The 14,655-nt window shown below is 36.8% G+C and overlaps 1 protein-coding gene across 1 annotated transcript in view; it reads right to left on the bottom strand.

Annotated features, from left to right (window-relative positions):
- Positions 1–5,205: 5,205 nt before the first annotated feature.
- Positions 5,206–14,655, bottom strand: part of UGCG (UDP-glucose ceramide glucosyltransferase) — a 36,719-nt gene continuing 27,269 nt past the window's right edge. Inside the window, exons 3-9 of the mRNA XM_039566949.1 lie at positions 13,062–13,164; positions 12,064–12,165; positions 11,560–11,672; positions 9,489–9,667; positions 8,970–9,056; positions 8,354–8,543; positions 5,206–7,656 (exon numbers count right to left, since the gene is read on the bottom strand). Of these exons, the coding sequence (XP_039422883.1) occupies positions 7,486–7,656; positions 8,354–8,543; positions 8,970–9,056; positions 9,489–9,667; positions 11,560–11,672; positions 12,064–12,165; positions 13,062–13,164 (945 nt within the window). The 3' untranslated portion in view covers positions 5,206–7,485. The remainder of the gene's footprint in view (positions 7,657–8,353; positions 8,544–8,969; positions 9,057–9,488; positions 9,668–11,559; positions 11,673–12,063; positions 12,166–13,061; positions 13,165–14,655) is intronic.

The raw sequence follows: 14,655 nt of genomic DNA, 5'->3' as shown, positions 1-14,655 counted from the left end.
AGGATGTAATCTATGCTTAGGATTGAAACAACAGCAGGAAATGCTACCTACTCATGCAGTGCAAAAGAGCATAATTTTGTGGCCAGAAAACTGGCTTCTGTGATCCTGCAAAACATCTATCGCCACCCATGTCAGCCATTTGAAGGACTTGAAGGGCAATTTCCCCTGGATACCTGTAGCATTTTGACATTGAAAGCCCAATGGGTACATGGCCTCTTGGCATAACTCTGCTGCTGGCCATAGGCTACTTCTCTGTAACCCCACAAAAAACAGCCTTGAGACAGATTACGGACAAGTGCAGTCCTTCCTGCTGTACAGACTATGAACATACAAAGTAATAAGCTAAAAGAATGGGTCCACTGTTCAACAGCAATGGAATGCCTGAGGCAGAAATACACCAGCTTTTCTTTTAATCACTGGACAGGGGGCTGGAAACACCAAATTTTACTTCTGATGTTCATTTCAGCTATGTTTTTAAACTAAACGAAATGTTCTCTTTAGTCATCACCTATTGCATACAAAAGCAATCTGTTCGACAGGCAAAGTACGAAAATATTATGCAGTTGTATTCTGCAGAAAGACTGTTTTTATGTACACACATAAAGATATGAATACCAAATATGACTGTTGACTCTGAGTAGAAGTTAGCCCATTGCTGATGCGCTGTGATGAGATCATTGTTTGTGTCAGTCTGCATACAGACAAGACACACTTCACATTCACGTGCACTCATCACTGCAGGAGGATGCCTGAAACACACCAACATTTCAAGCCTGAGATTTTAAGCTCGAGTAAGACGGTTCCTAGTTCATACCATCAGTGTAGTACTTACAGAGCAACACTCCTTCTAATATCTGCCTTCTCCCTGCTTGACATGCTGTGTGCTTTTAGACTCCCCAGTCCCATAGCATCAGCAGAGACCCTTCATGGTACAGTCATCACCATACCATACCATCTAAGAGTTAACATTCTCATCTCAGATAAAGTCCGTGGCTGCAGACATTCCCAGACATGGGGAAAGTCCGAACCTGCCTGCTCCAGCTGGAGCTCCCTCCCCACTCAGCCAATGGTCCAACAGTGACAAGTTGTCTCTATCCTACAAATCATCTGCAGGAGGGCAAGAATGTCTCAAGACATGGGAAGCCAAAATAAGGCAGCCTTTGAGTGGTCTGTAAGCCAAAGACAACAGGTGCCAGTTGCCATGTCTTGCAGAGTGGGCTGCAATCCCTGCTAAAATGCTTTCCTCCTTTTCCAGCCATATGATATAAGCCTTAAAGAGATCATGCTGAAAGACCCATAAAACTAATGGAAACAGGCTTATTCTAGAGATCTAGCCTGCAGGAATATCTCAGAGGTCTCCAGCCTGTCTCTAAGCAAGAATTCTTAAGAACACTTAAAGAATCTCTCTGAAGTTTCACCTCTTTTATTCTTCCTTGTTACCCAATATGTTGCAAAAGTGGCCAGATTTGCCCATACTTCTTGCTGGAGTAATAGTCACACGCAAATTTAACACTGCATTCACCAGTTCTACCTCTCATTTTTGTTATTTCTCCTTCCCACACGTTTCTCTCCTTGGGAAAACTGCTTTATAAAGACCCTCAGGAACAAAACAGTTGCCTCAAAAGGGAAGAGCAGAAGCCAATGAAACTGAACAGAAAGCAGGCAAGTGACAAAAGTATGTGCCTTGCCTTGCTCAGATTTGGGGGGCTGCCAGCTAAGGAAACAAGAGTCTCTGAACCCTCTCTCAGTGGAAGATGCAAAAGCCTAGATGAATAAAAAATTGTTCAAGCTTATAAATAAAGAGTCCAGGAAGAAAATTACAAGTTTTGAGCTTTCCTTTGTCTGCTTACTGGGACATGAACTGGAACTGGATACTAGATCCAGTGGCTCATGGTTTATTTAACTTCGTGCTGCTGGTTTTTTATACTAGCAAATCATTATTTTACCTGTATGGTCCACTCACAGAAAGTATAGGTTTGTCAAATTACAAGGTCTTATTTTGGCATTAGTATATATATATAGATATACAAAAAAAGCTTATACATAAAAATGTATGCACATATACCTTTATCTATGTAGCATGTGTATATGCAATAGAAAAACAAAAATTATATGTAAAAACAATTCCCCCAAAGGCTTCATAGTTTCTTTCTGTTTTCTCATTTCTATAGGTTTAGGAAGTCACTTTTGAATGTGTTACTGCATTTTACATGTGTATTCTAAGGCCTTCTGTTTTCTCAGCACCCCTCCCAGCGTTTGGTATCAGAGAAAGGGCAAAGCTATTGCCACCAAAAATAAGTTACTGTTCAACACGCAAAAATACACTCTTCCAGGCACCAGGCAAGCCTTAAAAGAAGAAAAGCTATTCATCGTACAGTAAAGGCAAGGGGGAGGGCTAGCAGAGCTTTAAATTGGCTTGAGCTCACTTCCACCCTGTGAGCAGATCTAACTTTAACACAGGCCCAGAGGATGCAAAGACAAAGTCAAGAATAATAATTCACTTCATCTCAAAGCCCAGTGAAGAGATTTCTTTTGACAGCTCCTGCTTTGTGCTCCCAGTGAGCTTACTGGCTTCCTGCACAGGCACATGAGCCTGACCTCTCCCATTCACGCACAAACTGGCTACATAAAAAATGGCCATTAATTCCAGCTGGCACCTGGGTTTGGCTGAGGCCCTTCCTTCCTGTCTGGAACTGAGAAAAAGTGTTGGGGGAATGTGTGGAGGGATGAGACAGAAAGAAGCAGCAATCCATAAAACTTTAGTGCAGGGCTCCCTGGTCTGCACTTCTTAATTGAGCATCTGCAGTCACACCAACATTAGGCAAAAATCATTAGATCTGATTCAAATCAAGAAGAAGCAGCATATTCTCTCCAGAAGCACAAACCGCATGTAAGCAGTGGTCCAGTCTTGATCTGATGAGAATTCAAGAAATAAGGCATTTCAAAAGCTGTGTTGGAAAGCATTGGAAATACTTTACTTTTTACAGTCTCTTAGGTTACAGGATTAAGCTGGCTAGTTATTTCCACCTCAGCTAAGTGTGAAGACACAGCAGCACAAACATCTTCCACTTAAAAGGGTTGTTAGACACTTGTCCTTTCAAGTACACTCTGCACGGCTTCAGGACACTACCCTAGAACTGCCTTTGAAAAGGAAACTGGACACAACTTTGCAAGGTTACAGCTGAACATCAGCAAAGCCCTAGGATCCACAAGACTGGCTGGTGTACTTACACTTAATGTTGGATTTGTAGGGAGAACTGGACAGACTCCAGGTAGGACTTGAAATTGAAAACAGAGCCACCTATCACTAGAAACTGCTACAAAGAAACATTTTCAGCAAAGGTTTGCAACATAGTCACCAGCAAATTTCCACATGAAACAGGTAACTGGTCTTCAACACAACCTGGTAGTGGCTGAACTGGCTTGAAGGACTTCATTAAACTGCTTATTGAAAGGTTCAAGCTCTAGGGACCTGCCAAATAAGCAAAAGCAGAATGTGGTGAATTTAACCATAAGAATTATCACTTATTCTTAATTGTGTATAGCTGGCAATTGAAATTGGTTTGTGCAGTGCAGAAGAGGTCAAACCTTTCAAGTAGTCCAGCTCTGAAGGCTCAGGATCTACAGGACACACAAAGTCAGCAAGGTTTTGGTTCTGTGGTGGATGGTATCTTTGGTTGTGGTGGTTTTTCCATTTACTTTTTTTTGTTTGTTGTGTTTTGGGTTGGTTTGTTTTTATGGTTTATTTGTTAAAAGCCATGTCCCAGGACCCTGATTTCAATTCAATTTTGATTATTTCAATTTCAGTGCAGTCCTACACTAACATAAGAACCTTGAACATATTCTCCAAGGCCAACATAACAGCAGAGATGACTTTGCAGAGGTAAGTTCTCATCTGCCCAGACAACTGCATCACAACACTAAGTACTGCCTGTGACACAGATTTTAGTTTAAGAGGCAAGAAAAAAACCTTATGTAAACCTGTGCAGTCACTCTGAGTATCCAAATACTAAACCATTCAGTATAATCTGACCATTAGTTCAAAACCAACACATTCTCTGATCCAAAAGATGGATTAAGTTTTAAATTCTTGCCATTCTATACAGTGCCATTCTCTCATTCTAAGTGTTATTCATACAAGCAAAGACACTATATAAGCTGAAATAATTTTGTATTTTGTAAATTATTAAAAGTGTATCTATTGCCATAAAAAATTTTAGGCTTCCTTAGCCTCAAGAGCCATCATCAGCATCAGAGCTGTTGGGGAACCAGTTCAACCCAAGAACAGCTAGAGCTCAAGCCCACCTCAAAATTAGATGATCATAAATTAGGTTTGAGGCTTAAAAGCTTTTAAAGTGAATGAAACAGAGTCCAGAAGTGATTTGTGAAAACAGGTGGTTAGAGACAAGCTTTTCTAGCTGTCAGAACAGACTTGAGAGGAAACACAGGTAGTCAGCACCCAGCAGGAAACAGGAGAGCAGCAAAAGGAATTCAAGTGAGAGACTTCACCTGCAACTACAGAATAAAATGACAACATTATTTAACAGTAGGCAGGAAAGTAATAAAAGCACTGAAGAAAGAGGATTTAAGTATTGCGCTGTGTGGCTGCAAATGTACCAAGCACAAAATACACCCAGGACCATTTAAGTTCCTATAAATGGTTTTCAAGTGATTCCAGCGGTGTTTGTTTAAGCCATGCATCCAGGACTACAACAATTCTTTCATAAGCACAGTCTCTTACTAAGCTTCACATGATCTTCAAAAATGGTAGGGAAGAGACAAAAAAAGCCAAGTTAGATGGCAGAGCAAGTTCAGAATGCTTTCTAGTCAGTGTACCTGAAAGCAAAAGATCAATACGACATCTTGATGTTAACATGTTTTGTGGCAAAGATATAATCTCTAAAATCAGAATCTAGCCTAGTTACAATAAATAGGGAACTATGCTGCTCACTTGTAAAATTTTTGTACACTGAAGTTGTTCTAAAAAATTAAGGATAACTAAAAATCAATTTAGCAAATGTGAGTTAATTTCAGTCAAATATAAAATCCAAAAGAGATGGTGCAGTTGTAAAAAACTCAAAAGAAAGGCACATCCCTTTACTGCTGTGAAGACTAATTAGAAATATAATCTAACAAAACTGCCATAAACACTTAAAGCTGTCACATTACAGCATCATTGAAGAAAGGAATAAAGTACTCCAAACAGATTGTATTCAAAATTTATTTTTAAATAAAGGAATAAACAAGACAATTATTTTAAATAAACATGGTATATTATACACAGCTGTAGATCAACGTAACTTTACATTAGCTGTTTATAACTTTTAAAAGTTCTGTTGCAGCATTGTCTACGACATTTGACACTGTTGGTTTCCATTTTATCATCAACCAAACAATATCCAAATGAAACCATTTGCTTAAGTGAAGCTTTATTTTTCACAGCCAAAAAATGGCTCTACTAATACCAAAGCACCTGTTAAACAATTATCCCCACCTAGTTTTTTAAACGGAAGTCTGTTCAGCCTTTTTTTTTTTTTTGGTTCTGTTCCATTGCCTGCATAGAAATCAGCAAAAAGCTAAGTAGCAAGCTAAGCTCCACTTTAGCAGTGCAATGAACGGCATCAAACTTCATGAAACAAATGAAGATACATTGTCAGTAAAAGTCAACTATGTCAAAAATAATACTAAAAAAAGATGCTTTTGTGGGTCACAACTAGACTATGTTTCAGTGTAAAACTTTCCTCAGGAAAAGTGTTTCTTCCTGATTCACATGAAAAGAATGAAGCATGTATCACAAGCCTTTGTTCATACAGAAATGCCCATTAAAAAAGTTTCATGTTACCATAAGGCAAAAGAGATATTAAGGTGGATGAAGCATCTTGGCCCAGAGTATGTTTTACAACAAATACATACACACTACACTTGTGTAGCATATGATGGGTAAGGGATTGGCTCAGTAAGGTAAAAAGTCCATTTTTATAAATACATGTCATTATTGCTAATATGCTACACATCATCATCCAACTTTTAAAGCTGCTTCGTTGACATAACCTTGTAATTAGCAGCTCACGTTCATGGTGACAATTTGCTATTCCATATGAAGAGAAGTAAAGCAGCATAAATACAATTATGAAAACAAAAGGCTTATGCAACAGTCTTCTCTATCTTTGCTGTGGTTTTTTTTTTTAATTAAAGAGTGTTGAAAGAAAACAAGTCCAGCTCACCACAAATTAGGAAGTTTCACAATGAGGTTGAAAACCGAGCTACAGGGAACAGAGGGGGGAAAACCATGGCATGCATTATAATCTAGTCCTTTTAGTCATACCACTGGAATACAGAAGTCCAATTTAAAGGCTAGACTAACAGGCAAACAGCCAAGAGTAAACTTAGTTTGATATCTAAATTAAGACTACAGTTTTAATCAGTAACAGCAAATTCACCCGGCCCTTTAATATATTCACAATATCTACTGCAATTGAATACTTAATTATGACTAGTATAGGTATGTATGTTCACTTTAAAAAGATATTAAATACCTGCACCATGAAATTACATTCTTAAGACACTGTGTAAGAAAATAGCTCATGTGTGAAATGTTTCTGAAATGTATTTCTGCTCCCTTCTACCCCCTACTATGTCCCCCACACACAGAACACCCCCCACCCCCCCAGCGTGAAAGCATTCACTCACACAGAAAAACAAATGCCCCTTAAAAAAGGATGGAAGTACTGAGGGGATCACCTTGGCTAGTTACAGCACAGTGCTTAACAAGGTTCAAGACAGAACCAGATCAGACTTGGCCAAAAGATGCCCACAATACATGCCTGACCAGTAAATGCTTCCAACTCATTCCTATCAAACTCAGTCCACTTTTGGTTACTGCAATGATTAAAATATTCCCTATATACACATAAACACAAGACTCCAGGTTTACTTTAGTTTGTTTTTGCAAAGCTGTTTACTTTCTATTCATATTGTTCTGCAGCAACTACAAGAGGTAGGCATAAAACATTTCAGAGCTTCTTTCCCAAGGTCCCATTACTAGCTCTATTTAGTGGGATAGAACAAAAATCAGCTGTACCTCTGTGATTTTAATAGGTGCAGCCTTGTGCAATCCAGCTGGAAAATAGTTATGTGAACGCTAGATTCACTAGCCTTGCACACCAAGGAGTAAGAAGCTGTTCATATCCCGGAGGATATTTGTTTTAAAAAAAAAGTCTACTGCAGAGCATTTAAATAGAAAGTAGATGTCAGGACCAATTCTCCCTATTTTTATTTGTATATAGGAGGAAGGTACCATTTGGCCAAGACTACAAGATGTATTTTCACAGATGCAAGTGCCATGCAAAAATAAATTAAAGAACAGATACCAAACATACAATTAATAAAACTAATGAAGGTAGATTTTCTTGAAAGTATATAAACAACTTCTAGTACTTTTCTTTCCCCCTTCTCTTTTTGACATTCACAGTTACAAATGTGTGGCTATACATCAATAATTTCTTCTGCAGTGCCTCCACAACGTAATCGGTACCGTCCTGTCCTCCAGCTAATAGTGGGGTCCCACAAAGCAGATAGGAAAATATAAATTGTCATGGATTCTCTGATGAACCAAGCTACTGCATAATCAAGTTTTGAAAAACACAGAGCACCACCCTAGAAATAATAAAAAGCAAGGTATTTAATCATACTGATAATTCAAGAAATTTTAAAGTAAATTAAAATCTTTTTTGCAACTAAATCTTACAAAGCTTACTATGTAGGTTTACATATCAATAGCATCCTTCATTAAAAGCCAAGAATATTTTCTTGTTCAAGATACAATTACCCATATTTAATATTTTCTACAGCATCAGGAGAACAAATGCTGCTCTCATTTGTGACAGTTTTCTATATTAAAAGTTTTTTGAGGCCTTGGAAGTAGGTTACAGCTGTTCTCCTTGTCCATTATTAACAAAATTAAGTGAATAATGTACATATGAGTACACATACACCTCAATAAATATAAGACAAAGAGACAACTAAAATAAAATCCCACAAAGCTTCTGTTCTTGTACTGTCAAAAGAGCTTAACATTTCTGCATATGCCCAGGTAGAGCAGATTTGAAACATAATTATTAATTAAGGGGAGAGCTAAACTTCCAGAGCCTAGTTGGAGGCAAGTGCATGTCGGATACAAAATTACCACTTACTCCTTTTCATGCTACTATAACTGAAGTTGGAAGACTGAGAAGTAACAGGATTATTTCCTTCATGTGAAGAGAATTATTATATGGTTGTAATTACGCTTAGCTTTTTGCTGAAGTCGATGACAAAAAACTTTAGTAACCTCCTGGAAAACAAAATTACATACCTGAACACCTTTTAGCTGAATGTAGTCAAATATAAACCATGCCAAGCAGTGACACATGAAAAATACCATTATATCCCATCTAAACACATGATGAGCTGCCCATCCAATAACTAGACTGGCAACAAAGCACTCTGAGATTGGCTCACAAATTATTGTGGCAGGCAACATATTAATTCGTAGTTTGGCCCACCTAGAAAAGACAAACAAATCAGTTTTGACTTTGCATTATTCATTACATCCTCCTCCCCCACCTCACCAAATGAGCCATCATGGTATTTTCTAAAATGTTAATCTCATTTAATTCACACCTCCAAATATAATACTGAAAAAACCCTCCCTTTCAAAGATGCTATGGATAGCATTTAAAAAGTACTGAGGACGAGGTGTTTTAAATTTTTTTTTTTAATACCTGTATCAGTCATTCTTCTGTGAAAAATCAACACCTCTCTCCCAGCACTAACAAAGAAGCATGCATCAAGCTGTGCACTGAACTTTAGCACACTGGGCATTAGACCAACTTAGCTCAGAAAACGTATTGCCTTTCATTATCAGGTCGTCCCCATCAGAAGAAGGGGGCAGGGATGGGTGGGAGAGGAAGTAAAGATCAAAATCTTACCTGATCATTCTGGACTGAAACTGAGAAATAGAATATGAACCAGAGTTTTGCATTGCAACTTGCGTGGCCATTGCAAATTTCCAGCCCCTGAAAAAGGAATTTGTTACTATAAAAATGTGGAAATAACAGATGCAAAAACCAACTAGATAACAAGCACACCAGAATTTTATTAGGCTTGAGAAGTTTCTTTGGCACATGTGCCATATTACAATGGGTGTAGGCAAAAAAAGGAGAAAGTATTTTATCAAGACTCTTCTTTGGAAAAAACCAAATACTTAAACCAAGTTCTGAAACTTTTCTCTAACGGAATTGACAATGACATGGCTTAATTATTTCTGAAGAACTATACTGATAGGACAAAGCACATGGCATTAACATGTTTGCTACATATATGTGAAGCTGACACAAACATGTATACTTACAGTATGTGTCACGTGTTTTGAAAAAATCCAAAAAGCAAACAAAAAGAAAGATTTAAACTACACTTAAGGAAATAAGCTTACTTCAGAGTCATCTTACCGGTCAGCTATAGCTTTGGCCATAAAGTAATCTTCAGCAATATACTGTGCAAAAGCTATCAGTCCTCCAGCTTGGTCCAAGACGTCCTTCCTCATCAAGCATGACATTCCCGTTACACACTTAAAGCCAGTTAAGTTGGCTGAAATATATGACCTTGGATGTGAAGTTCCAAAATAGACCTGCGAAAAGAAGAAAAGGCATTTAAAGCTCTGTAAGTACTACACTGACTGGTTTTCCTCTGAAAACATATGCAAGGTAAAAAACACTAGATGTGGCTAATTATCATGGTGTATTTGGAAAGACCTTTAGTACCATTCTAAGAAACCTAGTGTATCACCCAATCTGAGAAATCTATTGGTGATATTGGTTGTGTTTTTGCAAATCTATAAGCAGGTTTTAAATCCACATACTGAACTACTGCACTTCATTTTGTATTTCATTTCTAATTTACTGAGGTTTTTCTCAGGGAATATATGTACTAAAAGTCTATTAAGTAACAGACTAATCGCTAGGATTAATATATTACGTGGTGATAACTAACAGACATGTTCTCTCTTTTCTCTTGTGCAAATTAACTGCATTCATGCATACATGTTCTTAGAAACTTACTATATGGCTCTACAGAAGCATGGGAAATTTGTTTACTTACATTTGCAAACAAAGACAGTGAAGAAAAAATTCAGACTGCGAGCAAACTTTTTTACAAGATTCAGCAACTTAGAACTAGGAATGACCTACAAAACAACAGAGGGAACGAGTGCTAGTGCCTCTCGCTATTATTTAGTGTAGACTGCCTTCACACTGGTACCATAACCCGTTCAAGAAAAGGCATGCTCATCTTGCAGTATACTGGATCAGCAGGCAAAAAGCTCTTCCAGGAATACAGAAGCAGGAGTTGTAATTTTTGCTTTAACAAGTAGCAGTACTAGGAAATTTGTGCTATAGCTCTCCGCTTTTCTCTTGTAAAAGGAAATTCAGACTTTGTATCATACAAAAAGAAAAAAAAAGAAAGAAAAAAAAAATCATCACAAAAGCATCCCTCACTCAGAGCAATGATGGAGTACTGAATTTACCACATTTTCATCTCTCACATTTCTGTCTTTCATCCCTATCAGTTAGCCTTGGGGCCAAAATGCCTTACACATGCCAGCTCCAAATAAAAATTGATTAAGCTACATGCCTTGAGACACAAGGAACAAAAAAGCAAACTCAACCTCTTCATTCTACCAAAGAGAGCTTACTAAGAAAGAGGAGGGGGGAGAATAGGACAGAGTAAGTGGTATGAAGATGGTGGATAGGAATCAACTTTTCACTTTCTCTTTCACTAAAATTATTATGAGACATGAAATAGCACTACAGAAGAACAAGGGTCAGAATAAACCAGATTTGGATCCTGCAACAGATGGAACTTCCTGGTAAAGAAAGTTATAGATGTTAAAAATTTATACAAACTCAAAAATGAATGGAAAAGTTCATGTAAGAAATCTGTTCTTACTAAAATACTATTAAAGATTAGTAAATATACAAGTCTGCTTTCTGCTTAGAAGTCTCTCAGCTGAAAATTGCAGAACATTTGGGCAGTATTACAGGAAAACAGGATATAAGCCTTGCTTTTGTTCTACTTTCCTCAAAGGCTCTGCTTGTAAATACTGCTGGAAATAAGATACTGTGTGAGCTGGACTTAGCTTTGACTTGTCATGGCCATTTTTGTGTGCCTCTTCAGACAGCAAAATAGAATTAATTAGTCTTTTCTGACTAAGCACTAGAAAGCATTCTTCAGTTAAGTTATTCAGTTTTTTACTAATTTTAAACATAAAATCCAAAATGTGTATCCTGTAATCTTTATTGTTTATATTGTAAACTTAAATATTGAATCAATAGAGAGCATCCCAGAAGAACTCTGAAGCATTTAGAAGTTATCCTACTTACCCTTAGTTTGAAGTGCAACTGCAGCTGAGAATAAACATTTCCTCAGTCAAGAAGTGCAAGAAGCACAATATGGCTTTCACTCAGCAAGGTTTTGCAAGCAAAAACAGAATAAAACAAAATACCCCCACAACACTGCACTCACCTGTTCAAGAGTAGCAGCAAAACCCTGCCTGTCTGCAACATAGGGAAGCCCATGGACCAAGCCCACTTTTTCAGTCATTTGATTGGCCATATCTGTCAGTGTGTCTGGTGTTACTAAGTGACAAAGGAAAAAACAACACTTCATGGAACAATTCTGTCATTAGAAGACTGCTGCAGAGAGACACTAATTCTCACTGTATTACCAGTATCAAGAGTACATATGCTTTGATGCATAGTATCTTATAAGAACAGTTTCAGAAAAATAGTATTAGTGATTAACAATTATTATGACCAACAACGAATAAAACGGAAACGGTTCAAATACTTATTTTGAGTATTTTTAAAGGTATTTTCTCCTTTAATTAGAGGTTAAACTTTTATTCCACAAAAACATTTTTTTCAGACTTTTAACTTTAGCTTCTGCTTGTATTCTCAGTTAAAACAGTCTCCAAAACCTGCTTACTTATGGTGAGGACAGTTTCACAGTCAGCACATACACACCTACCTCTGATTCCACTATCACAAATCCATATGAGATCATATTTGGCAACTTCATAGCCAGGCATCAAGTTATTAATCTTGGGGTTGATGCCAACCTTCTTGCCACCTAAAAAATACAAACATCATTCAGAAATAATGTATGGGGTTTTTTTGGAATTCAGATTCAATAACCAACATATTTAAATACATGAACTGAAGAAGAGTGAATGTTTACCCACCAATTCTTAAAGTCCACTTTTATGCAAGAGATTTATGTTTTAAGTATACCTTCAATCCTATATTTTATAATTAGAAAAAGAAAAGGAAAAAATATTCAAATGCTTCCTTAAAATGGCAGGGTAACAAGATTAACTAAAGAAGCTTATTACTACATTATTGTAAGGGAAACATTCTTTATCTCTTAAGACTATGATTATGAAGATTATATTCTACAGTAATTTCAGCAGAAAAATAAAAAAGGAGCAGAATAAAGTGAGACACACTCTTTTACATCTAGCTTACAGACATGGTCAAGTTTATTTCGTATCAGAGAAAAAAAAACCAACTACATTTTACTACCTTGTTCTAATATCCCTCTCCTCCACTAATTCAAATATAAAGTGAAGAAAGAGCCCTACAGTCTAAGCAGATGAAAAAGGATTGTTGCAGGACCTCAAGCTCAAATACAGCCACCACTCTGAGTCACTTCCTGCACACTTAGTTCAGTGCAAAGACAGGATTTAAACCGTTGTTTTAAAATTAGGAGGAAAAATTGCAGGGGGTTACCCAAATTGTTCTTCCTAAAGTTTTCTTGAACTGATGGCACAGACTTACTACAAACTCACTTTTTAGTGCAAACCGGAGATTAAGCTACAGAAGCAACATAGGCTGAACAAGACAACTATTTATTTCTTCCAGTCCACATACACATGGAGTCTTCAACTCCATATAGAGTATTCTATATGGAGTTGAAGACCTATCATTTTACAAGTAAGAGTCCCACCTTCAAGTTGCACTGCTTACCTATAAACAGTCTAGCATCAACATTTGGGTATTTGCCAAGGAGCTTTTTGCACACATCAATAGCTGGATCATCATGATCTTGTACACAGAGCAGTACTTCATACTAGTAAAAACAAAAATGTATACACTCACATATATATTTACATACATACGGCTAATATCCACAAAGTCTACGAAATAAAGCTTAATAGCATAGTAAGCTAAAAAAATAAAGAGTGCTGTTATAGTATTAAAAACAAAGGAGTTGTTTTACAGCTAAATGAGTCTAGTATTTTAATGCACAGCCAAGTACTTGCAAAGAAAGTACTAAGGCTGTATCTCAGTAAATTCTTGTACTGACGAACATTACTTCTGCTGTTATTGAAGGGTTTCTATTAATCATAAAATAAGATGTTCTGGTGTACAAGGTAAAATTTTTTTCCACTTTCATTTTTGTTCACATATGAATCTTAAATCCAGTATTATATTCCATGAAATGACAGCACCTGAAACATTAAAGAATGATACATTATGACTGCATACCTCTGAACTACATCTTCCATTGCTTTACTTTGTAGATACATATGCAGAATAGAGTTGGAAGACAACCCACAGAGACCAATGTACATACATATGTACACCTAATCATACAACAAAACTCAGGAATATGCATATGTAACATATCTGTATTTTCCGCATTAATTGAGTAACAGTTGAAAAAACAACAAGTAGTATGGGAAAACTGTAGCTGCTACATGCTTACACAAGCTAGTGATAGTGGGTGAAGAAATAGCATTTTAAAAATCACTAAACATTGAGGCAGCTTTGAAAGCTTTGATAAAGGTATTTCTGCTTTTGCAGTAACAGCAAATCCCTTAAATACTTCTTACTTGATATAACCTTCTTTTTACCCTGTTAAAATTAGAGGTATTAGAGCTCCAATACAAAGACTAAAATACAGAAAATGCAAATTTCTGATCAAGATACCCAGAAGCCATTTTTACAGTCCAAGACTGAAAAATTCAATCAAAAGAAGCAATTTTCTTGGACCACATTTACAGTAGCTGCTGTAAATAAGAGTCCCAACTAGCAATCAAAACAGTTGTTATTCTCCGTTATAATATTTTATCACCTCACCAAACTTAGTTTTTGCTTACATAGTTTAGTGAAAATAATCTGAATTTTGAAAGCTGCCTATTGGCTCTATGATGACAAATTCTGATGTTCTTGTTCAGTAAGGGGTATACATACAACATTAGATACTAAATTAAATATATACATACTTCCAATAAAAAAAGGCATTGTCATACACAAAAGCCTGAACTACTCCAACTGCATTCAGAATATTGTGGAAATTTAAAATCATTAAGTGTTAAATGGGAATTAAGATTTGTTCTAGCACTACAAACTATCGGCAAATACCTCTACCTCTCAGAATGCAGACTCAAACTCAATTTGGCTAAGGAGCAAGCAGTGTTTGATTTCTACCATCTTATATCATGGAAAATGGATTTAAAAAGATGAAAGAGTTGTCTCATTAAGCAGGCAGGTCCTCTCATCACAACAGAATCTTGACAGCATGAACACCATAGAAAAAAACAACTGAAGAAATTAG

Source organism: Corvus cornix, chromosome Z (genome assembly GCF_000738735.6).
Source record: "Corvus cornix cornix isolate S_Up_H32 chromosome Z, ASM73873v5, whole genome shotgun sequence".
Lineage (NCBI taxonomy): Eukaryota > Metazoa > Chordata > Aves > Passeriformes > Corvidae > Corvus > Corvus cornix.
The sequence above is the reverse complement of the archived record's forward strand: the minus strand, read 5'-3'. Positions and strand labels throughout refer to the sequence as shown.